General features: G+C 41.8%; 1 protein-coding gene across 2 annotated transcripts; it reads left to right on the top strand.

Moving 5' to 3' along the window:
• The first annotated feature begins 2,448 nt into the window (after positions 1-2,448).
• On the top strand, positions 2,449-11,984 carry LOC135521084 (cytotoxic T-lymphocyte protein 4-like). 2 transcript variants are annotated; one of them, XM_064947029.1, is made up of 4 exons: positions 2,449-2,687; positions 3,375-3,737; positions 4,336-4,463; positions 11,505-11,984. In XM_064947029.1, exons 1-4 carry the CDS (start codon positions 2,630-2,632, stop codon positions 11,589-11,591), a joined length of 636 nt encoding a protein of 211 aa, XP_064803101.1. In that variant the 5' UTR covers positions 2,449-2,629; the 3' UTR covers positions 11,592-11,984. The 2 variants fall into 2 exon arrangements, with proteins under 2 accessions (XP_064803101.1, XP_064803099.1); XM_064947027.1 differs by having other exon boundaries at positions 3,363-3,737.
• The last annotated feature ends 12,493 nt before the right edge of the window (positions 11,985-24,477 follow it).

Below are 24,477 nucleotides of genomic sequence, written 5' to 3'. Positions count from 1 at the left end.
TCGTGTTGTGTTGTCTCTCTTTATGTAGTGTTGTGTTGTCTCTTTATGTAGTGTTGTGTTGTCTTAGGTCTCTCTTTATGTAGTGTTGTGGTGTCTCTCTTTATGTAGTGTTGTGGTGTCTCTCTTTATGTAGTGTTGTGGTGTCTCTCTTTATGTAGTGTTGTGGTGTCTCTCTTTATGTAGTGTTGTGGTGTCTTAGGTCTCTCTTTATGTAGTGCTGTGGTGTCTTAGGTCTCTTTATGTAGTGTTGTGGTGTCTCTCTTTATGTAGTGTTGTGTGTGTTGTCTCTCTTTATGTAGTGCTGTGGTGTCTTTGTCTCTTTATGTAGTGTTGTGGTGTCTCTTTTATGTAGTGTTGTGGTGTCTTAGGTCTCTTTATGTAGTGTTGTGGTGTCTTAGGTCTCTTTATGTAGTGTTGTGGTGTCTCTCTTTATGTAGTGTTGTGGTGTCTCTCTTTATGTAGTGTTGTGGTGTTGTAGTGTCTTTTTATGTAGTGTCGTGTTGTGTTGTCTTATGTAGTGTTGTGTTGTCTCTTTATGTAGTGTTGTGTTGTCTTAGGTCTCTCTTTATGTAGTGTTGTGGTGTCTCTCTTTATGTAGTGTTGTGGTGTCTCTCTTTATGTAGTGTCTGGTGTCTCTTTTATGTAGTGCTGTGGTGTCTTAGGTCTCTCTTTATGTAGTGTTGTGGTGTCTCTCTTTATGTAGTGTTGTGGTGTCTTAGGTCTCTCTTTATGTAGTGTTGTGGTGTCTTAGGTCTCTCTTTATGTAGTGTTGTGGTGTCTCTCTTTATGTAGTGTTGTGGTGTCTCTCTTTATGTAGTGTTGTGGTGTCTCTCTTTATGTAGTGTTGTGGTGTCTTAGGTCTCTCTTTATGTAGTGTTGTGGTGTCTTAGGTCTCTCTTTATGTAGTGTTGTGGTGTCTCTCTTTATGTAGTGTTGTGGTGTCTCTCTTTATGTAGTGTTGTCTCTCTTTATGTAGTGTTGTAGTGTCTCTCTTTATGTAGTGTCGTGTTGTGTTGTCTCTCTTTATGTAGTGTTGTGTTGTCTCTTTATGTAGTGTTGTGTTGTCTTAGGTCTCTCTTTATGTAGTGTTGTGTTGTCTCTCTTTATGTAGTGTTGTGGTGTCTCTCTTTATGTAGTGTTGTGTGTCTCTCTTTATGTAGTGTTGTGGTGTCTTAGGTCTCTCTTTATGTAGTGTTGTGGTGTCTCTCTTTATGTAGTGTTGTGGTGTCTTAGGTCTCTCTTTATGTAGTGTTGTGTTGTCTTAGGTCTCTCTTTATGTAGTGTTGTGTTGTCTTAGGTCTCTCTTTATGTAGTGTTGTGTTGTCTTAGGTCTCTCTTTATGTAGTGTTGTGTTGTCTTAGGTCTCTCTTTATGTAGTGTTGTGTTGTCTCAGGCCTCTCTTTATGTAGTGTTGTGTTGTCTTAGGTTTCTCTTTATGTAGTGTTGTGGTGTCTCTCTTTATGTAGTGTTGTGTTGTCTTAGGTCTCTCTTTATGTAGTGTTGTGGTGTCTCTCTTTATGTAGTGTTGTGTTGTCTTAGGTCTCTCTTTATGTAGTGTTGTGGTGTCTCTCTATGTAGTGTTGTGGTGTCTCTCTTTATGTAGTGCTGTGTTGTCTTAGGTCTCTCTTTATGTAGTGTTGTGGTGTCTTAGGTCTCTCTTTATGTAGTGTTGTGGTGTCTTATGTAGTCTTGTTTATTAGGTCTCTCTTTATGTAGTGTTGTGTTGTCTTAGGTCTCTCTTTATGTAGTGTTGTGTTGTCTTAGGTCTCTCTTTATGTAGTGTTGTGTTGTCTTAGGTTTCTTTATGTAGTGTTGTGTTGTCTTAGGTCTCTCTTTATGTAGTGTTGTGTTGTCTTAGGCCTCTCTTTATGTAGTGTTGTGTTGTCTTAGGTTTCTCTTTATGTAGTGTTGTGTTGTCTTAGGTCTCTCTTTATGTAGTGTTGTGTTGTGTGTTGTCTTAGGTCTCTCTTTATGTAGTTGTGTGTTCTCTATGTAGTTGTGGTGTCTCTCTTTATGTAGTGCTGTGTTGTCTTAGGTCTCTCTTTATGTAGTGTTGTGGTGTCTCTCTTTATGTAGTGTTGTGGTGTCTCTCTTTATGTAGTGTTGTGTTTTGTCCTATACTTGCATTTTCAATCCCAGACCTCCGCCCCCCCCCGTCCCCACAGGAGGCCTTTTGGTAGGCCGTCTTTGTAAGAATATGTAATTAAATGACTTGCCTCGTTAAATAAAGGTTAAATTAAATATCTACCACAGTAGAGGTGTAACCCCGATCGTCCATCGTTGGTTATTCAGTATTATCACTGCAGCACCAAATATGTTCCAATCAACACTGATGACGTCAAAAAGTGTCAAATCTCACTCATCAGCATTTTCATTATGACTAATCGTTTCATTGTTGTACTTAGGGGCGTTTTTCTCTCTCTCTTTATATTCACTTTGCATATTTTCCGTTGGTATTGGAACCTATTCTAGCAGAATAGTGAACTGTATACTTGACTGGGTGGTTGTGGGATTACTGGTACTGAGGTACCTATGGGCTTTCTATGGCGGATGTATCTCAAACTCTTTCCAAAACATGATATAAAAGTCTGACAAGAGTATTTTTAGAGGAACACTTCTTCTCGTCATCATGAGTCTCAGCCTGTTGACATTTCTCTGTCTCGGTCTTTACCTCCCAGTGTGGAATGGTGAGTTCTTTTCAAATATGATACATTTCTTTAAGGACTAGATTTAGTCCTTAGTTAGTTGTTAGTTGTATAGTGTTGTTGGGACCTCAGGTGTTATGAGTTGGACCCCTGTTTCTGGATAACGTGAAGCTGTATAAGATACAAGCTCAGCAACAGCAGTGAGTTAATCTGACCTTTCCTCTCTCTCTCTCTCCCTCTTTCTGCTGCTCTCTCCTTCTCTTTGTCCACCTCTCTCCTTCTCTCTGTCCACCTCTCTCCCTCTCTCTGTCCACCTCTCTCCCTCTTTCTGTCCACCTCTCTCCTCTCTGTCCACCTCTCTCCCTCTCTCTGTCCACCTCTCTCCCTCTTTCTGCTGCTCTCTCCTTCTCTCTGTCCACCTCTCTCCCTCTTTCTGCTGCTCTCTCCTTCTCTTTGTCCACCTCTCTCCTTCTCTCTGTCCACCTCTCTCCCTCTCTCTGTCCACCTCTCTCCTTCTCTCTGTCCACCTCTCTCCCTCTCTCTGTCCACCTCTCTCCCTCTTTCTGCTGCTCTCTCCTTCTCTCTGTCCACCTCTCTCCCTCTTTCTGCTGCTCTCTCCTTCTCTCTGTCCACCTCTCTCCTTCTCTCTGTCCACCTCTCTCCCTCTTTCTGCTGCTCTCTCCTTCTCTCTGTCCACCTCTCTCCCTCTTTCTGCAGCTCTCTCCCCAGCGCTGAGGGTCACCCAGCCGTACCGTGTGGTCGGTTTTCGTGGTGAGGTGGAGCTGTTCTGCTCCTACCACCACACAGGGAGACATGAGCCGGAGGAGCTAAGGGTCACTCTGTACCGGGGGGTGTACGGGGAGGGGAAGCAGGAGGTGTGCACCTCCTCCTTCACCCACAACCAGACATCCTTCCAGGTGGAGGGAGAGAGAGAGGTGGGTTGTCGGGGCCAGTTAGGGCCAGGCAGGGTGAACCTGACTATCTCTGGTCTCCGGGGTAACGACACTGACCTGTACTACTGTGGCATAGAGGTCTTGTACCCTGCGCCATACCTCAGGGTGTTTGGAAATGGTACTCTTCTCTACATTCCAGGTAAGTCTGTATACTAATGTATACTGAGATAAAACATTCTTAGGCGTATAACTGTGTGACTATGTATGAAGCCGTAACGTGGACTATGAAGTTGATGGGAGATTTGGGGGAAAATTCTAGTAACAGGTGTGTATTTTATGTTCGGGTTCAGTGAAAGAAAAGGATTTGTTTAAATCTCTGAATTCCTTAATAACCTTCTACTACAGCGGAGTGTTTTCTGGTTGTCTTAAACAAATCTACTTGGAAGCAAGCGTATCCACCTCACATACAAAACAAAAAGAAGACACCTCACACACATGGTTATAGGCTTAACAAAAAGAAGACACCTGTACCATGTCAGATATAGAGTTGAAATGTGTTACATTTGGAGTTTGCATCCCAATATTACACGTTATATACATGACAGAAGACTGAAATGCAACACAACCGTTTGACGTAGAAACACCAGATTTTCGGCATAAAAAAAAAAAACATGATTAATTATGATAAATATGAATAACGTTCCACCCATGAGGCCAAAGAGGGCGCTTTTGGTCATTGACTGTAAGGAAAGAGCTACAGTCAATGAAACTGAGTCTATATGTGTGACCTTCTGTAGAGGAACCAGGCTGCTCGTTGCCAGAGGCCCAGGGAACGAGTGACATGGGAGAAACGTCAGTCCGACTAGCTCTGGTCGCAGCCAACATACTGATAGTCATCTCTGTTGTCACCTTTCTCCTTTACCAGGTAAACCATTACAAACAACCTTTAACACGGATCACTCCCTTGATACTGTACACATCTGTTTTGTTCAAATTCAAGACCAACATTAACCTAAAAACAAAAGTTATTTTGGTTGAGAGACACTACTTGTTGATATGTTCTTTTATAGTTTTCTCCACCGAGTACAAAGCCTTCGGAAACTATTCACACCCTTTGACTTTTTTCCTCATTTCTGTTGTTACAGCCTGAATTTAAAATGGTTTAAGTGTAGATGTTGTGTCACTGGCCTACCCACAATAACCCATAATGTCGAAGTGGAATTGTGTTTTTAGACATTTTTACGATTTTTTTTTTAAGTTGAAATGTATTGAGTCAATAACTATTCAACCCCCGTTTTTTATGGCAAGACTAAATAAGTTCAAGAGTAAACATTTGCTTATCAAGTCACATAATAAGTTGCATGGATTCACTATGTGTGCAATAATAGTGTTTAACATTTCTGTGCCCCACACATACAATTATCTGTAAGGTCCCTCAGTCGAGCAGTGAATTTCAAACACAGATTTAACCACAAAGACCAGGGAGGTTTTCCGTTATGGGTATACTTGTAATCGTTAAGGACCGGGGAGGTTTTCCGTTATGGGTATGCTTGTAATCGTTAAGGACCGGGGAGGTTTTCCGTTATGGGTATGCTTGTAATCGTTAAGGACCGGGGAGGTTTTCCGTTATGGGTATGCTTGTAATCGGTAAGGACCGGGAGGTTTTCCGTTATGGGTATGCTTGTAATCGTTAAGGACCGGGGAGGTTTTCCGTTATGGGTATGCTTGTAATCGTTAAGGACCGGGGAGGTTTTCCGTTATGGGTATGCTTGTATCGTTAAGGACCGGGGAGGTTTTCCGTTATGGGTATGCCTGTAATCGTTAAGGACCGGGGAGGTTTTCCATTATGGGTATACTTGTAATCGTTAAGGACCGGGGAGGTTTTCCGTTTACATTTACATTTACATTTAAGTCATTTAGCGGCAGGGTAGCCTAGTGGTTAGAGCGTTGGACTAGTAACCGGAAGGTTGTGAGTTCAAACCCCCGAGCCGACAAGGTACAAATCTGTCGTTCTGCCCCTGAACTGTTCCCAGGCCGTCATTGAAAATAAGAATGTGTTCTTAACTGACTTGCCTGGTTAAATAAAGGTAAAAATTAACTTGTAAGTCGCTCTGGATAAGAGCGTCTGCTAAATGACTTAAATGTAATGTAAATGTAGCAGACGCTCTTATCCAGAGCGACTTACAAATTGGTGAATTCACCTTCTGACATCCAGTGGAACAGCCACTTTACAATAGTGCATCTAAATCATTAAGGGGCGGGGGTGGTGAGAAGGATTACTTATCTTATCCTAGGTATTCCTTGAAGAGGTGGGGTTTCAGGTGTCTCCGGAAGGTGGTGATTGACTCCGCTGTCCTGGCGTCGTGAGGGAGTTTGTTCCACCATTGGGGGGCCAGAGCAGCGAACAGTTTTGACTGGGCTGAGCGGTAACTGTACTTCCTCAATGGTAGGGAGGCGAGCAGGCCAGAGGTGGATGAACGCAGTGCCCTTGCTTGGGTGTAGGGCCTGATCAGAGCCTGGAGGTACTGCGGTGCCGTTCCCCTCACAGCTCCGTAGGCAAGCACCATGGTCTTGTAGCGGATGCGAGCTTCAACTGGAAGCCAGTGGAGAGAGCGGAGGAGCGGGGTGACGTGAGAGAACTTGGGAAGGTTGAACACCAGACGGGCTGCGGCGTTCTGGATGAGTTGTAGGGGTTTAATGGCACAGGCAGGGAGCCCAGCCAACAGCGAGTTGCAGTAATCCAGACGGGAGATGACAAGTGCCTGGATTAGGACCTGCGCCGCTTCCTGTGTGAGGCAGGGTCGTACTCTGCGGATGTTGTAGAGCATGAACCTACAGGAACGGGCCACCGCCATGATGTTGGTTGAGAACGACAGGGTGTTGTCCAGGATCACGCCAAGGTTCTTAGCGCTCTGGGAGGAGGACACAATGGAGTTGTCAACCGTGATGGCGAGATCATGGAACGGGCAGTCCTTCCCCGGGAGGAAGAGCAGCTCCGTCTTGCCGAGGTTCAGCTTGAGGTGGTGATCCGTCATCCACACTGATATGTCTGCCAGACATGCAGAGATGCGATTCGCCACCTGGTCATCAGAAGGGGGAAAGGAGAAGATTAATTGTGTGTCGTCTGCATAGCAATGATAGGAGAGACCATGTGAGGTTATGACAGAGCCAAGTGACTTGGTGTATAGCGAGAATAGGAGAGGGCCTAGAACAGAGCCCTGGGGGACACCAGTGGTGAGAGCGCGTGGCGGGAGACAGATTCTCGCCACGCCACCTGGTAGGAGCGACCTGTCAGGTAGGACGCAATCCAAGCGTGGGCCGCGCCGGAGATGCCCAACTCGGAGAGGGTGGAGAGGAGGATCTGATGGTTCACAGTATCGAAGGCAGCCGATAGGTCTAGAAGGATGAGAGCAGAGGAGAGAGAGTTAGCTTTAGCAGTGCAGAGCGCCTCCGTGATACAGAGAAGAGCAGTCTCAGTTGAATGACTAGTCTTGAAACCTGACTGATTTGGATCAAGAAGGTCATTCTGAGAGAGATAGTGGGAGAGCTGGCCAAGGACGGCACGTTCAAGAGTTTTGGAGAGAAAAGAAAGAAGGGATATTGGTCTGTAGTTGTTGACATCGGAGGGATCGAGTGTAGGTTTTTTTCAGAAGGGTGCAACTCTTGCTCTCTTGAAGACGGAAGGGACGTAGCCAGCGGTCAGGGATGAGTTGATGAGCGAGGTGAGGTAAGGGAGAAGGTCCCCGGAAATGGTCTGGAGAAGAGAGGAGGGGATAGGGTCAAGCGGGCAGGTTGTTGGGCGGCCGGCCGTCACAAGAAGCGAGATTTCATCTGGAGAGAGAGGGGAGAAAGAGGTCAGAGCACAGGGTAGGGCAGTGTGAGCAGAACCAGCGGTGTCGTTTGACTTAGCAAACGAGGATCGGATGTCGTCGACCTTCTTTTCAAAATGGTTGACGAAGTCATCTGCAGAGAGGGAGGAGGGGGGGGGGAGGAGGATTCAGGAGGGAGGAGAAGGTGGCAAAGAGCTTCCTAGGGTTAGAGGCAGATGCTTGGAATTTAGAGTGGTAGAAAGTGGCTTTAGCAGCAGAGACAGAGGAGGAAAATGTAGAGAGGAGGGAGTGAAAGGATGCCAGGTCCGCAGGGAGGCGAGTTTTCCTCCATTTCCGCTCGGCTGCCCGGAGCTCTGTTCTGTGAGCTCGCAATGAGTCATCGAGCCACGGAGCGGGAGGGGAGGACCGAGCCGGCCTGGAGGATAGGGGACATAGAGAGTCAAAGGATGCAGAAAGGGAAGAGAGGAGGGTTGAGGAGGCAGACTCAGGAGAAAGGTTGGAGAAGGTATGAGCAGAGGGAAGAGATAATAGGATGGAAGAGGAGAGAGTAGCGGGGGAGAGAGAGCGAAGGTTGGGACGGCGCGATACCATCCGAGTAGGGGCAGTGTGGGAAGTGTTGGATGAGAGCGAGAGGGAAAAGGATACAAGGTAGTGGTCGGAGACTTGGAGGGGAGTTGCAATGAGGTTAGTGGAAGAACAGCATCTAGTAAAGATGAGGTCGAGCGTATTGCCTGCCTTGTGAGTAGGGGGGAAGGTGAGAGGGTGAGGTCAAAAGAGGAGAGGAGTGGAAAGAAGGAGGCAGAGAGGAATGAGTCAAAGGTAGACGTGGGGAGGTTAAAGTCGCCCAGGACTGTGAGAGGTGAGCCGTCCTCAGGAAAGGAGCTTATCAAGGCATCAAGCTCATTGATGAACTCTCCGAGGAACCTGGAGGGCGATAAATGATAAGGATGTTAAGCTTGAAAGGGCTGGTAACTGTGACAGCATGGAATTCAAAGGAGGCGATAGATAGATGGGTAAGGGGAGAGAGAGAGAATGACCACTTGGGAGAGATGAGGATCCCGGTGCCACCACCCCGCTGACCAGAAGCTCTCGGGGTGTGCGAGAACACGTGGGCAGACGAAGAGAGAGCAGTAGGAGTGGCAGTGTTATCTGTGGTGATCCATGTTTCCGTCAGTGCCAGGAAGTCGAGGGACTGGAGGGAGGCATAGGCTGAGATGAACTCTGCCTTGTTGGCCGCAGATCGGCAGTTCCAGAGGCTACCGGAGACCAGGAACTCCACGTGGGTCGTGCGCGCTGGGACCACCAGATTAGGGTGGCCGCGGCCACGCGGTGTGGAGCGTTTGTATGGTCTGTGCAGAGAGGAGAGAACAGGGATAGATAGACACATAGTTGACAGGGTACAGAAGAGGCTACGCTAATGCAAAGGAGATTGGAATGACAAGTGGACTACACGTCTCGAATGTTCAGAAAGTTAAGCTTACGTAGCAAGAATCTTATAGACTAAAATGATTGAAATGATACAGTACTGCTGGAGTAGGCTAGCTGGTAGTGGCTGCGATGTAGCTAACCTAGAAAATCGCTTTAGGCTAAACAATTGATTTAGATACAAAGACGGCTATGTAGCTAGCTAGCTACGATCAAACAAAACAAACCGTTGTACTGTAATAGTTACTACAGTGCTGCTATTCGGGGGCTAGCTGGCTAGCTACGTTGAAAGACCGACAATAGCTGGCCAGCTAACCTAGAAAATCGCTCTAGACTACACAATTGTCTTAGATACAAAGACGGCTATGTAGCTGGCTAGCTACGATCAAACAAATCAAACCGTTGTACTGTAATGAAGTGAAATGAAAAATGTGATACTACCTGTGGAGCGACGGGAATGTTGACCGGGTAGTTGGAGTTCAATTCGGTAGAGGTTGGCTAGCTGTTGGCTAGCTAGCTAGCAGCATTTCCTACGTTAAGGACGACAAATAGCTGGCTAGCTAACCTCGGTAAATTAAGATAATCACTCTAAGTCTACACACTCTAAACTGCACAATTATCTTGGATACGAAGACAGCGAAGACAACTATGTAGCTAGCTGACACTACGCTAATCGAGTCGTTCAGTTGAGTGTAATAGTTTCTACAGTGCTAGTGGACAGTGGATGTTAGCTAGCTGCTTAGCTAGCTGCTGGGCAGATACGTTAGGACGACGAAATACGATAATATGCAATTGTCGTTGATACAAAGACGGCTATGTAGCTAGCTAAGAAGAAATTGCTAAGATAAGACAAATCAAACCGTTGTACTATAACGAAATGTAATGAAATGTAATGAAAAGTTATACTACCTGCGGACCGAAGTGTAGATGCGACCGCTCGCTCCAACCGGAACCGGAAAATTTCCGTTATGGGTATGCTTGTAATCGTTAAGGACCGGGGAGGTTTTCCGTTATGGGTATGCTTGTAATCGTTAAGGACTGGGGAGGTTTTCCGTTATGGGTATGCTTGTAATCGTTAAGGACCGGGGAGGTTTTCCGTTATGGGTATGCCTGTAATCGTTAAGGACCGGGGAGGTTTTCCGTTATGGGTATGCCTGTAATCGGTAAGGACCGGGGAGGTTTTCCGTTATGGGTACGCCTGTAATCGGTAAGGACCGGGGAGGTTTTCCGTTATGGGTATGCTTGTAATCGTTAAGGACCGGGGAGGTTTTCCGTTATGGGTGTGCTTGTAATCGTTAAGGACCGGGGAGGTTTTCCGTTATGGGTATGCCTGTAATCGGTAAAGACCGGGGAGGTTTTCCGTTATGGGTATGCCTGTAATCGGTAAGGACCTGGGAGGTTTTCCGTTATGGGTATGCTTGTAATCGTTAAGGACCGGGGAGGTTTTCCGTTATGGGTATGCCTGTAATCGTTAAGGACCGGGGAGGTTTTCCGTTATGGGTATGCCTGTAATCGTTAAGGACCGGGGAGGTTTTCCGTTATGGGTATGCCTGTAATCGTTAAGGACCGGGGAGGTTTTCCGTTATGGGTATGCTTGTAATCGTTAAGGACCGGGAGGTTTTCCGTTATGGGTATGCCTGTAATCGTTAAGGACCGGGAGGTTTTCCGTTATGGGTATGCCTGTAATCGTTAAGGACTGGGGAGGTTTTCCGTTATGGGTATGCTTGTAATCGTTAAGGACCGGGGAGGTTTTCCGTTATGGGTATGCTTGTAATCGGTAAGGACCGGGAGGTTTTCCGTTATGGGTATGCTTGTAATCGGTAAGGACCGGGGAGGTTTTCCGTTATGGGTATGCCTGTAATCGTTAAGGACCGGGGAGGTTTTCCGTTATGGGTATGCCTGTAATCGTTAAGGACCGGGGAGGTTTTCCGTTATGGGTATGCTTGTAATCGGTAAGGACCGGGGAGGTTTTCCGTTATGGGTATGCTTGTAATCGTTAAGGACTGGGGAGTTTTTCAGGATAAAAAAGAAACTGAATGGAGCAAAATCCCAGAGGAAAACCCGGAAGTCTGCCTTGATGAATACACCTTTCAGCAGGACAATAACCTAAACTCACAAGGCCAAATCTACATTTACATTTACATTTAAGTCATTTAGCAGACGCTCTTATCCAGAGCGACTTACAAATTGAATCTACACTGGAGATTCTTACCAAGAAGAAAGGGAATGTTCCTGAGTGACTGAGTTACACTTTTGCTTAAATCTACTTGAAAATCTATGGCAAGACATGAAAATGGTTGTCTAGCAATGATCCAGGTGTGGAAAGCTCTTAGAGACTTTAACCCAGAACAACCCCCAGCTTTAATGGCTGTCAAAGGTTCTTCTACAAAGTATTGACTCAGGGGTGTGAATATGTCTTTTTCATGTTGGTTCAACGGTAATTTAATTGAAATGACATGGAAGCAATGTTGATTTAACCAGTGTGTGCCCATTAGGAAGTATGTTTGCGTTAATCTTTTAACAGACAGTTGTGTTCTTTTGATGAATGTAATTTTGACGGTGTAATATAGTTTTGATGAATGTATTTGTGTTCTATGTCTGAGTTCTGTGTCTTGCAGACTCTGTTTTGAAAAATCGACAACATTATTAAAAAATACTTGAGAAAACCTGTAATAGATATAATAATACATTTTGACCTATTTACCGTCTAGGTTCTACAGAGGAAAAGAAGGTTTGGAGGAATAACACAGATGATTTCACAGAATGACGGAAGATTTGGTTACGGAAACTTCCAATGAAGAATTTTCATCAATTGTCTGCATCACCTCCAATCTCTCATATTTTTTTTTTGCAAATATATACATACATACAAATACATACATACATACAACATGATCATTACACAGGTGCACCTTGTGCTGGGAACAATAAAAAGCCACTAAAATGTGCAGTTTTGTCACACAACACAATACCACAGAAGTCTCAAGTTTTGACGGATGAGTGTAGGACTGTCCACCAGAGCTGTTGCCAGAGAATGTAATGTTAATTTCTCTACCATAAGCCGCCTCCAACATCGTTCTATAGAATTTGGCAGGACGTCCAACCGGCCTCACAACCGCAGACCACATGTAACACTGCCAGCCCAAGACTTCCTGTTTAGCGGGCCTGACTCCCCAGTGGGTAGGCCTATGGGTGGGGTGGCCTATTGGTGGGCCTATGGGTGGGCCCACCCCGGGTGGGCCCACCCCACCCACCCACCCCCCACCCCCACCCGGTGGGCCCACCCATGGCTGCACCCCTGCCCAGTCATGCGGAATCCATAGATTAGGGCCTAATGAATTAATTTCAATTGACTGATTTCCTTATGTGAACTGTAACTCAGTAAATCATTGATAAAAAAAAGCCCATATATATTTAACGATGAAATTTGTTGCATTTATATTTTTTTAAACTATAGTTAATAAACCAAGTCAAACATCTCTGACAATACCAGCCAGTTTTCAGTTTTCCCCTCCCTACTCAGACCACTCCCAGACAGTCCTAGCAAAATTCTTGCTTGAGGAATTGATCTTAGCTAAGAAGCTATATTTGTTTATTTTTGACAGTTTAGACAATAGAAACAAATCATAGTAAGGTACTCAATTGTTACCCAGAAATAATTAGATAAAAACATCTGCATTGGACCTTGGATACCAGCTGTAAGTGTCCTACAGGTTAGAGTTTTGAAATGAGATTTAGATTTAGAATGTGATTTCAAATGTGATTTAGAATGTGATACAGAATGTGATTTCGAATGAGATTTCGAATGTGATCAATGGTTTGAAAACTTTTCATGATTCCTTTCTGTCTTAGTCAATAGGATTTCTTATAATGTTAAATAAATGTTTCTATTATTGTGATCTCTAGAGATAGGGTCTCTGTATTATCATGGGGTGGCAGGTAGCCTAGTAACCGTAAGGACTAGTAACCGAAAGGTTGTAAGATCGAATCCCCGAGCTGACAGGGTAAAAATCTGTTAACCCAATGGTCCCCGGTAGGCCATCATTGAAAGTAAGAATTTGTTCTTATTAACTGATTTGCCAAGTTAAATAAAGGGAAAATTAAAAAATTAAAAATCAGAGAGGATTGGTGTTGGAATAACTCGATCTATGAGGTTCGGGTTCATCATAAGGGTAGCAGTGTGGTTAAGGTAAGGTTTACATTTACATTTTAAGAAGATACATACTTATCATTTTAACTAGGCAAGTCAGTTAAGAACAAATTCTTATTTACAATGACGGCCTACCGGGGAACTGCCTTGTTGCAGAATGCCAGATTTTTACCTTGTCAGCTCGGGGATTTGATCTCACAACTTTTCAGTTACGGGCCCACTAGGCTACCTGTCGGCCCGGGGTTTATGACCATTTATTTTGTGTAGCCTGGTCCCAGATCTGTAGTCTCCTCCTATAGCCTGGTCCCAGATCTGTTGTCTCCTCCTATAGCCTGGTCCCAGATCTGTAGTCTCCTCCTATAGCCTGGTCCCATATCTGTTGTCTCCTATAGCCTGGTCCCAGATCTGTTGCCTCCTCCTGTAGCCTGGTCCCAGATCTGTAGTCTCCTCCTATAGCCTGGTCCCAGATCTGTAGTCTCCTCCTATAGCCTGGTCCCAGATCTGTTGTCTCCTCCTATAGCCTGGTCCCAGATCTGTAGTCTCCTCCTATAGCCTGGTCCCAGATCTGTAGTCTCCTCCTATAGCCTGGTCCCAGATCTGTCCCAGATCTGTAGTCTCCTCCTATAGCCTGGTCCCAGATCTGTAGTCTCCTCCTATAGCCTGGTCCCAGATCTGTAGTCTCCTCCTATAGCCTGGTCCCAGATCTGTAGCCTGGTCCCAGATCTGTAGTCTCCTCCTATAGCCTGGTCCCAGATCTGTAGTCTCCTCCTATAGCCTGGTCCCAGATCTGTAGTCTCCTCCTATAGCCTGGTCCCAGATCTGTAGTCTCCTCCTATAGCCTGGTCCCAGATCTGTAGTCTCCTCCTATAGCCTGGTCCCAGATCTGTAGTCTCCTCCTATAGCCTGGTCCCAGATCTGTAGTCTCCTCCTATAGCCTGGTCCCAGATCTGTAGTCTCCTCCATAGCCTGGTCCCAGATCTCTCCTCCTATAGCCTATAGCCTGGTCCCAGATCTGTAGTCTCCTCCTATAGCCTGGTCCCAGATCTGTTGTCTCCTCTATAGCCTGGTCCCAGATCTGTAGTCTCCTCCTATAGCCTGGTCCCAGATCTGTAGTCTCCTCCTATAGCCTGGTCCCAGATCTGTAGTCTCCTCCTATAGGGTCCCAGATCTGTAGTCTCCTCCTATAGCCTGGTCCCAGATCTGTTGTCTCCTCCTATAGCCTGGTCCCAGATCTGTAGTCTCCTCCTATAGCCTGGTCCCAGATCTGTTGTCTCCTCCTATAGCCTGGTCCCAGATCTGTTGTCTCCTCCTATAGCCTGGTCCCAGATCTGTAGTCTTCTCCTATAGCCTGGTCCCAGATCTGTTGCCTGGTCCCAGATCTGTTGTCTCCTCCTGGTCCCAGATCTGTAGTCTCCTCCTAGCCTGGTCCCAGATCTGTAGTCTCCTCCTATAGCCTGGTCCCAGATCTGTTGTCTCCTCCTATAGCCTGGTCCCAGATCTGTAGTCTCCTCCTATAGCCTGGTCCCAGATCTGTAGTCTCCTCCTAGCCTGGTCCCAGATCTGTAGTCTCCTCTGGTCCCAGATCTGTAGTCTCCTCCTATAGCCTGGTCTCAGATCTGTTGTCTCCTCCTATAGCCTGGTCCCAGATCTGTAGTCTCCTCCTGAGCCAGAGTCTGAATGAACTGTCTCCTCTATATGATTTAAACTTTTTTTTTATTCACACTGATTATTCATAATGGTAGTTGAATGTGATTTCTTTTATTAAATATGTTTGTTATTGTGTGCTGAATTCTATTGTTTTGTTATTTTTATTGTAATGTATAGAGGGCTCTCTTATTCTTATCCTCTATTAGTTCTTATTGTTGTTGATATGTCCAGAGGGAACCTGAATGTAAAAGCATTTAGTTGGACATCCGTACACTGTACATATGACTGATAAAACGTGAAAACTTAAAAGCACCTTGGACTGATTCAAGAAGAAACGTTTAGGCTGTTCTGGAGTGGCCAGCGTTGAGTCCAGACCGGTATCACATCCATACCCTCCCACGGGATCTGAAAACAGCAGTTGCACCTTGAAAACATTGAATAATTAGAGCAGTTTGCTGCCTAATTAGCAGTAGAAAGGTGCTCACTGATGGCTTCAAGAAGCATTTGTCTGCAGTTATCTTGGCCATGGACTGTGCAACCAAGCACTAGCTCCGAGGTGCCAATCATTTTTCAATTTCAATTAATTTCTTTGAAGAAATAGGGAATAATTTAAGAAATGTGCAAGGGTGCCAATATACATGGCTGCAACTGTATCTGCATTTCAACAATATTTAACTTTGAGAGTCTATTGACACACCTGTATAATTTAATTCTACAAAAATCCCCATCAAAATGTGTCTGTTTTGGGCCTCCCTCGCAGTGGTTAAGGGCGCTGTACTGCAGCGCCACCAGAGACACAGGCTCTGCCGTAAACGGCCGCGACCGGGAGGTCTGTGGGGCGACGCACAATTGGCCTAGCGTCGTCCGGGTTAGGGAGGGTTTGGCCGGTAGGGAAATCCTTGTCTCATCGCGCACCAGCAACTCCTGTGGCGGCCGGGTGCAGTGTGCGCTAACCAAGGTTGCCAGGTGCACGGTGTTTCCTCCGACACATTGGTGCGGCTGGATTCTGGGTTGGATGGGCGCTGTGTTAAGAAGCAGTGCGGCTTGGTTGGGTTGTGTATCGGAGGATGCATGACTTTCAACCTTCGTCTCCCGAGCCCGTACGGGAGTTGTAGCGATGAGACAAGATATTAGCTACTAAAAACAATTGGAAAAAGGGGTAAACCCCCCCCCCCAAAAAAAACAACAACATTTGTTTAAGATAGAGATATGTATTTTTTTGAATGGGCTCAGTCTCAATCTCCTGTGTCGGCGTAAGTGTCCAATCGCCTGTCCAACATCACTACTCTGGACGGCTCTGACTTAGAATACGTGGACAACTACAAATACTTAGGTGTCTGGTTAGACTGTAAACTCTCCTTCCAGACCCACATCAAACGTCTCCAATCTAAAGTTAAATCTAGAATTGGCTTCCTATTTCGCAACAAAGCATCCTTCACTCATGCTGCCAAACATACCCTTGTAAATCTGACCATCCTACCAATCCTCGACTTCGGCGATGTCATTTACAAAATAGCCTCCAATACCCTACTCAACAAATTGGATGCAGTCTATCACAGTGCAATCCGTTTTGTCACCAAAGCCCCATATACTACCCACCATTGCGACCTGTACGCTCTCGTTGGCTGGCCCTTGCTTCATACTCGTCGCCAAACCCACTGGCTCCATGTCATCTACAAGACCCTGCTAGGGAAAGTCCCCCTTATCTCAGCTCGCTGGTCACCATAGCATCTCCCACCTGTAGGACACGCTCCAGCAGGTATATCTCTCCAGTCACCCCCAAAACCAATTCTTTCTTTGGCCGCCTCTCCTTCCAGTTCTTTGCTGCCAATGACTGGAACGAACTACAAAAATCTCTGATACTGGAGACTCATATCTCCCATACTAGCTTTAAGTTCCAACTGTCAGAGCAGCTCACAGATTACTGCACCTGTACATAGCCCACTGTAACGGTTTTCTTAAGTTGAAGGAGAGGCGGACCAAAACGCAGAGTGGTGGTTATTCATGATTAATAAAAAAAGACTATACTATTAGACTATAGGTAGTGGAATGTATTAGACTATAGGTAGTGAAATGTATTAGACTATAGGTAGTGGAATGTATTAGACTATAGGTATTGGAATGTATTAGACTATAGGAATGTATTAGACTATAGGTAGTGGAATGTATTAGACTATAGGTAGTGGAATGTATTAGACTATAGGTAGTGGAATGTATTAGACTATAGGTAGTGGAATGTATTAGACTATAGGTAGTGGAATGTATTAGACTATAGGAATATATTAGACTATAGGAATGTATTAGACTATAGGAATGTATTAGACTATAGGAATGTATTAGACTATAGGTAGGGGAATGTATTAGACTATAGGTAGTGGAATGTATAAGACTATAGGAATGTATTAGACTATAGGAATGTATTAGACTATAGGAATGTATTAGACTATAGGTAGGGGAATGTATTAGACTATAGGAATGTATTAGACTATAGGAATGTATTAGACTATAGGTAGTGGAATGTATTAGACTATAGGTAGGGGAATGTATTAGACTATAGGTAGTGGAATGTATTAGACTATAGGAATATATTAGACTATAGGAATATATTAGACTATAGGAATGTATTAGACTATAGGAATGTATTAGACTATAGGTAGGGGAATGTATTAGACTATAGGTAGTGGAATGTATTAGACTATAGGTAGTGGAATGTATTAGACTATAGGAATGTATTAGACTATAGGAATGTATTAGACTATAGGAATGTATTAGACTATAGGTAGGGGAATGTATTAGACTATAGGAATGTATTAGACTATAGGAATGTATTAGACTATAGGTAGGGGAATGTATTAGACTATAGGTAGGGGAATGTATTAGACTATAGGAATGTATTAGACTATAGTTAGTGGAATGTATTAGACTATAGGTAGGGGAATGTATTAGACTATAGGTAGTGGAATGTATTAGACTATAGGAATGTATTAGACTATAGGTAGTGGAATGTATTAGACTGTAGGTAGTGGAATGTATTAGACTATAGGTAGGGGAATGTATTAGACTATAGGAATGTATTAGACTATAGGAATGTATTAGACTATAGGTAGGGGAATGTATTAGACTATAGGTAGTGGAATGTATTAGACTATAGGTAGTGGAATGTATTAGACTATAGGAATGTATTAGACTATAGGAATGTATTAGACTATAGGTAGTGGAATGTATTAGACTATAGGAATGTTTTAGACTATAGGTAGTGGAATGTATTAGACTATAGGAATGTATTAGACTATAGGTAGTGGAATGTATTAGACTATAGGTAGTGGAATGTATTAGACTATAGGTAGTGGAATGTATTAGACTATAGGTAGTGGAATGTATTAGACTATAGTGGAATGTATTAGACTATAGGTAGTGGAATGTATTAGACTATAGGTAGTGGAATGTATTAGACTATAGGTAGTGGAATGTATTAGACTATAGGTAGTGGAATGTATTAGACTATAGGTAGTGGAATGTATTAGACTATAGGTAGTGGAATGTATTAGACTATAGGTAGTGGAATGTATTAGACTATAGGTAGTGGAATGTATTAGACTATAGGTAGTGGAATGTATTAGACTATAGGTAGTGGAATGTATTAGACTATAGGTAGTGGAATGTATTAGACTATAGGTAGTGGAATGTATTAGACTATAGGTAGTGGAATGTATTAGACTATAGGTAGTGGAATGTATTAGACTATAGGAATGTATTAGACTATAGGTAGTGGAATGTATTAGACTATAGGTCGTGGAATGTATTAGACTATAGGTAGTGGAATGTATTAGACTATAGGAATGTATTAGACTATAGGAATGTATTAGACTATAGGAATGTATTAGACTATAGGTAGTGGAATGTATTAGACTATAGGTAGTGGAATGTATTAGACTATAGGTAGTGGAATGTATTAGACTATAGGAATATATTAGACTATAGGAATGTATTAGACTATAGGAATGTATTAGACTATAGGAATGTATTAGACTATAGGTAGGGGAATGTATTAGACTATAGGTAGTGGAATGTATTAGACTATAGGTAGTGGAATGTATTAGACTATAGGAATGTATTAGACTATAGGAATGTATTAGACTATAGGAATGTATTAGACTATAGGTAGTGGAATGTATTAGACTATAGGAATGTATTAGTATAGGAATGTATTAGACTATAGGTAGGGGAATGTATTAGACTATAGGTATGTATTAGACTATAGTTAGTGGAATGTATTAGACTATAGGTAGGGGAATGTATTAGACTATAGGTAGTGGAATGTATGGAATGTATTAGACTATAGGTAGTGGAATGTATTAGACTGTAGGTAGTGGAATGTATTAGACTATAGGTAGGGGAATGTATTAGACTATAGGTATTAGACTATAGGAATGTATTAGACTATAGGATAGTGGAATGTATTAGACTATAGGTAGTGGAATGTATTAGACTATAGGTAGTGGAATGTATTAGACTATAGGAATGTATTAGACTATAGGAATGTATTAGACTATAGGTAGTGGAATGTATTAGACTATAGGAATGTTTTAGACTATAGGTAGTGGAATGTATTAGACTATAGGAATGTATTAGACTATAGGTAGTGGAATGTATTAGACTATAGGTAGTGGAATGTATTAGACTATAGGTAGTGGAATGTATTAGACTATAGGTAGTGGAATGTATTAGACTAGGTAGTGAATGTATTAGACTATAGGTAGTGGAATGTATTAGACTATAGGTAGTGGAATGTATTAGACTATAGGTAGTGGAATGTATTAGACTATAGGTAGTGGAATGTATTAGACTATAGGTAGTGGAATGTATTAGACTATAGGTATGGAATGTATTAGACTATAGGAATTATTAGACTATAGGTAGTGGAATGTATTAGACTATAGGTAGTGGAATGTATTAGACTATAGGAATGTATTAGACTATAGGAATGTATTAGACTATAGGAATGTATTAGACTATAGGAATGTATTAGACTATAGGTAGTGGAATGTATTAGACTATAGGTAGTGGAATGTATTAGACGATAAGTGGAATGTATTAGACTATAGGTAGTGGAATGTATTAGACTATAGGTAGTGGAATGTATTAGACTATAGGAATGTATTAGACTATAGGTAGTGGAATGTATTAGACTATAGGTAGTGGAATGTATTAGACTATAGGTAGTGGAATGTATTAGACTATAGGTAGTGGAATGTATTAGACTATAGGAATGTATTAGACTATAGGTAGTGGAATGTATTAGACTGTAGGTAGTGGAATGTATTAGACTATAGGTAGGGGAATGTATTAGACTATAGGAATGTATTAGACTATAGGAATGTATTAGACTATAGGATAGTGGAATGTATTAGACTATAGGTAGTGGAATGTATTAGACTATAGGTAGTGGAATGTATTAGACTATAGGAATGTATAAAACTATAGGAATGTATTAGACTATAGGAATGTTTTAGACTATAGGTAGTGGAATGTATTAGACTATAGGAATGTATTAGACTATAGGAATGTATTAGACTATAGGAATGTATTAGACTATAGGTAGTGGAATGTATTAGACTATAGGTAGTGGAATGTATTAGACTATAGGTAGTGGAATGTATTAGACGATAGGTAGTGGAATGTATTAGACTATAGGTAGTGGAATGTATTAGACTATAGGTAGTGGAATGTATTAGACTATAGGTAGTGGAATGTATTAGACTATAGGAATGTATTAGACTATAGGTAGTGGAATGTATTAGACTATAGGTAGTGGAATGTATTAGACTATAGGAATGTATTAGACTATAGGAATGTATTAGACTATAGGAATGTATTAGACTATAGGAATGTATTAGACTACAGGAATGTATTAGACTATAGGAATGTATTAGACTATAGGAATGTATTAGACTATAGGTAGTGGAATGTATTAGACTATAGGTAGTGGAATGTATTAGACGATAGGTAGTGGAATGTATTAGACTAGAGGTAGTGGAATGTATTAGACTATAGGTAGTGGAATGTATTAGACTATAGGTAGTGGATTGTATTAGACTATAGGTAGTGGAATGTATTAGACTATAGGAATGTATTAGACTATAGGTAGTGGAATGTATTAGACTATAGGTAGTGGAATGTATTAGACTATAGGTAGTGGAATGTATTAGACTATAGGTAGTGGAATGTATTAGACTATAGGTAGTGGAATGTATTAGACTATAGGTAGTGGAATGTATTAGACTATAGGTAGTGGAATGTATTAGACTATAGGAATGTATTAGACTATAGGAATGTATTAGACTATAGGTAGTGGAATGTATTAGACTATAGGAATGTATTAGACTATAGGTAGTGGAATGTATTAGACTATAGGTAGTGGAATGTATTAGACTATAGGTAGTGGAATGTATTAGACTATAGGTAGTGGAATGTATTAGACTATAGGTAGTGGAATGTATTAGACTATAGGTAGTGGAATGTATTAGACTATAGGTAGTGGAATGTATTAGACTATAGGTAGTGGAATGTATTAGACTATAGGAATGTATTAGACTATAGGTAGTGGAATGTATTAGACTATAGGTAGTGGAATGTATTAGACTATAGGTAGTGGAATGTATTAGACTATAGGTAGTGGAATGTATTAGACTATAGGTAGTGGAATGTATTAGACTATAGGTAGTGGAATGTATTAGACTATAGGTAGTGGAATGTATTAGACTATAGGTAGTGGAATGTATTAGACTATAGGTAGTGGAATGTATTAGACTATAGGTAGTGGAATGTATTAGACTATAGGTAGTGGAATGTATTAGACTATAGGTAGTGGAATGTATTAGACTATAGGAATGTATTAGACTATAGGTAGTGGAATGTATTAGACTATAGGTAGTGGAATGTATTAGTGCATACTGGATTAAACATACATTATGTACATTCATTTATATTGGATTAAACATACATTCAGTACATTCATTTATATTGGATCAAACATACATTACGTATATTCATTTATATTGGATTAAACATACATTCAGTACATTCATTTATATTGGATTAAACATACATTCAGTACATTAATTTATATTGGATTAAACATACATTCAGTACATTAATTTATATTGGATTAAACATACATTCAGTACATTCATTTATATTGGATTAAACATACATTATGTACTTTAGTGCATACTGGATTAAACATACATTCTGTACATTAGTGCATACTGGAATAAACATACATTATGTACATTAGTGCATACTGGATTAAACATACATTATGTACATTTGTGCATACTAGATTAAACATACATTATGTACATTAGTGCATACTGGATTAAACATATATTATGTACATTAGTGCATACTGGATTAAACATATATTCTGTACATTAGTTCATACTGGATTAAACATATATTATGTACATTAGTGCATACTGGATTAAACATATATTCTGTACATTAGTGCATACTGGATTAAATATACATTCTGTACATTAGTGCATACTGGATTAAACATACATTATGTACATTTGTGCATACTAGATTAAACATACATTATGTACATTAGTGCATACTGGATTAAACATATATTCTGTACATTAGTGCATACTGGATTAAATATACATTATGTACATTAGTGCATACTGGATTAAACATACATTCAGTACATTCATTTACATTGGATTAAACATACATTATGTACATTAGTGCATACTGGATTAAACATACATTCTGTACATTAGTGCATACTGGATTAAACATATATTCTGTACATTAGTTCATACTGGATTAAACATATATTCAGTACATTAGTGCATACTGGATTAAACATATATTCTGTACATTAGTGCATACTGGATTAAACATACATTCAGTACATTAGTGCAGACTGGATTAAACATATATTCAGTACATTAGTGCATACTGGATTAAACATATATTCTGTACATTAGTGCATACTGGATTAAACATATATTCTGTACATTAGTGCATACTGGATTAAACATACATTATGTACATTAGTGCATACTGGATTAAACATATATTCTGTACATTAGTGCATACTGGATTAAATATACATTCTGTACATTAGTGCATACTGGATTAAACATATTTTTCCCTTTATTGTTGTAAATTATGTTCTGTTTTGTCAGTCCAACTGTTATTTCCTTCTGATGTATACAGATTTTCATAAAAGCTTTAAAATAGTAATTAATAGTGTTGTTTCTAATTGAAGCATTTGTATCCTTATCTGTTAAAATTATAACTGGTTTAGAATGTATTAGTTTTGTGAGGTCATGCGAGATATTCACCAGGTTTATTTGCCCCCCTTTATTGAACTAGGCAAGTCAGTTAAGAACAAATTCTTATTTACAATGACGGCCCTACCCCGGCCAAACCAGACGAAGCTGGGCCAGTTGTGTGGCGCCCTATCCCAATCACGGCCGGTTTTGATACAGCCTGGTATTGAACCAGGGTGTCTGTGGTGACACATTAAGCACTGAGCTGCACCATTCGGGAGCCCATTAAGTACTGTGCTTTATTTGAGTTTAACCTGTAGTTTTTGGCTCTCTTCAAAAGTAAAAAATCATATTCCTGCTTAAATTCTGACATAAAAAAAATCTAAGATATTGATTTAATTTTCTTTCAATTTAAATTTCTAACACTGATCATTTTTTTTGCAGTTATTAGATTATCATTCCCCTAATGTACGCCTTAAAAGCGTCCCAAATTATGTCGGGGGTCGGCTTTTCTCTGTCCACATTTGCAAAGGTCTTTACTTTTTCATTGTATATATGTATTCTCCATATTCTGTCACTATGTGTATTTTCTGGTGGTGTAATTAAGCATGATACAGGAGAATGATCTGATACCACTATATCATGTATTATTTTAACCCAGTATATTGTTTAGTGTTTGGGATCCTGAGTGCCACAGAGGTCTAAGGCACTGCATCTCAGTCCTAGAGGTGACTCTACAGACTCTGGTTCGATTCCGGGGCTGTATCACAACCAGCTGTGATTGGGAGTCCCATAGGGCGGCGTACAATTGGCCCAGCGTCGTCCGGGTTTGGCCGGGGTAGGGCCGTCATTGTAAATAAGAATTTGTTCTTAACTGACTTGCCTCGTTAAATAAAGGGGGGGGGGGGGGAATAAAACCTCTGATTAAACATCTCATGCATCATTACTCTGGTTGCTTCTGTAATTCAAAGGAAATCTTTGGCTGCATGTATCATCACATCTATGCCTGCAGACTTTTTCTTAACCTGATCACTCATATTCATCACACGAAGCATGAATGCCTAGAAGTCAACCCTGTTCACCACCAACGCTTATTTTGTGACCGCACACTGATGGTCACATTTGATAGAGATCACAGTGTGGGCTACTCCCTCACCTCCCCCTTCCATCGGAGGCCGCTGCACCAATTTCTATGTCTCCATCTGTGGCTAATCCACCTTCTACCTTCATCCATCTCAGACTTACTCCCATCTGAGCTATCTGCCATGCCTACCTCAGTCTCAGTACAGCTCTGCAGATCCGGCAACCAAACGCAACACTGCGTTCACTTTCGAAACGGAATGTTCTGGTCCCAAGTGCTCCTTCTGTTCCAATGTTGATTATTGACCAAAAGAACGGGGCTCTATTAACTACGAAACCAGCAACGTAAAGGGCTGTCTCGTCCCCTCCCGTAAAACAGTCACCAGTTGTCTACTATTTACTGTATATACGGATAACGTGATTGGCAGATATGATCAGCAGAGATATACCTTGGATAGTAAACAAGTTTTGATTGGTTTACAGTTTAGCACTTGACTGTCCAGCTAGCAAACATACGTATTT

This window comes from Oncorhynchus masou, chromosome 29 (genome assembly GCF_036934945.1).
Source record: "Oncorhynchus masou masou isolate Uvic2021 chromosome 29, UVic_Omas_1.1, whole genome shotgun sequence".
NCBI classification, from domain to species: domain Eukaryota; kingdom Metazoa; phylum Chordata; class Actinopteri; order Salmoniformes; family Salmonidae; genus Oncorhynchus; species Oncorhynchus masou.
This window is presented reverse-complemented; position numbering and strand designations above follow the sequence as displayed.

Excerpts from the sequence above, each read along its gene's own strand:
- LOC135521084 (XM_064947027.1), top strand. The coding sequence starts at position 2,630 with ATGAGTCTCAGCCTGTTGACATTTCTCTGTCTCGGTCTTTACCTCCCA. Across the intron at positions 2,688-3,362 it reads TTACCTCCCAGTGTGGAATG|CTCTCTCCCCAGCGCTGAGG; the intron begins GTGAGTTCTTTT and ends CTCTTTCTGCAG. Across the intron at positions 4,464-11,504 it reads TCACCTTTCTCCTTTACCAG|GTTCTACAGAGGAAAAGAAG; the intron begins GTAAACCATTAC and ends TTTACCGTCTAG.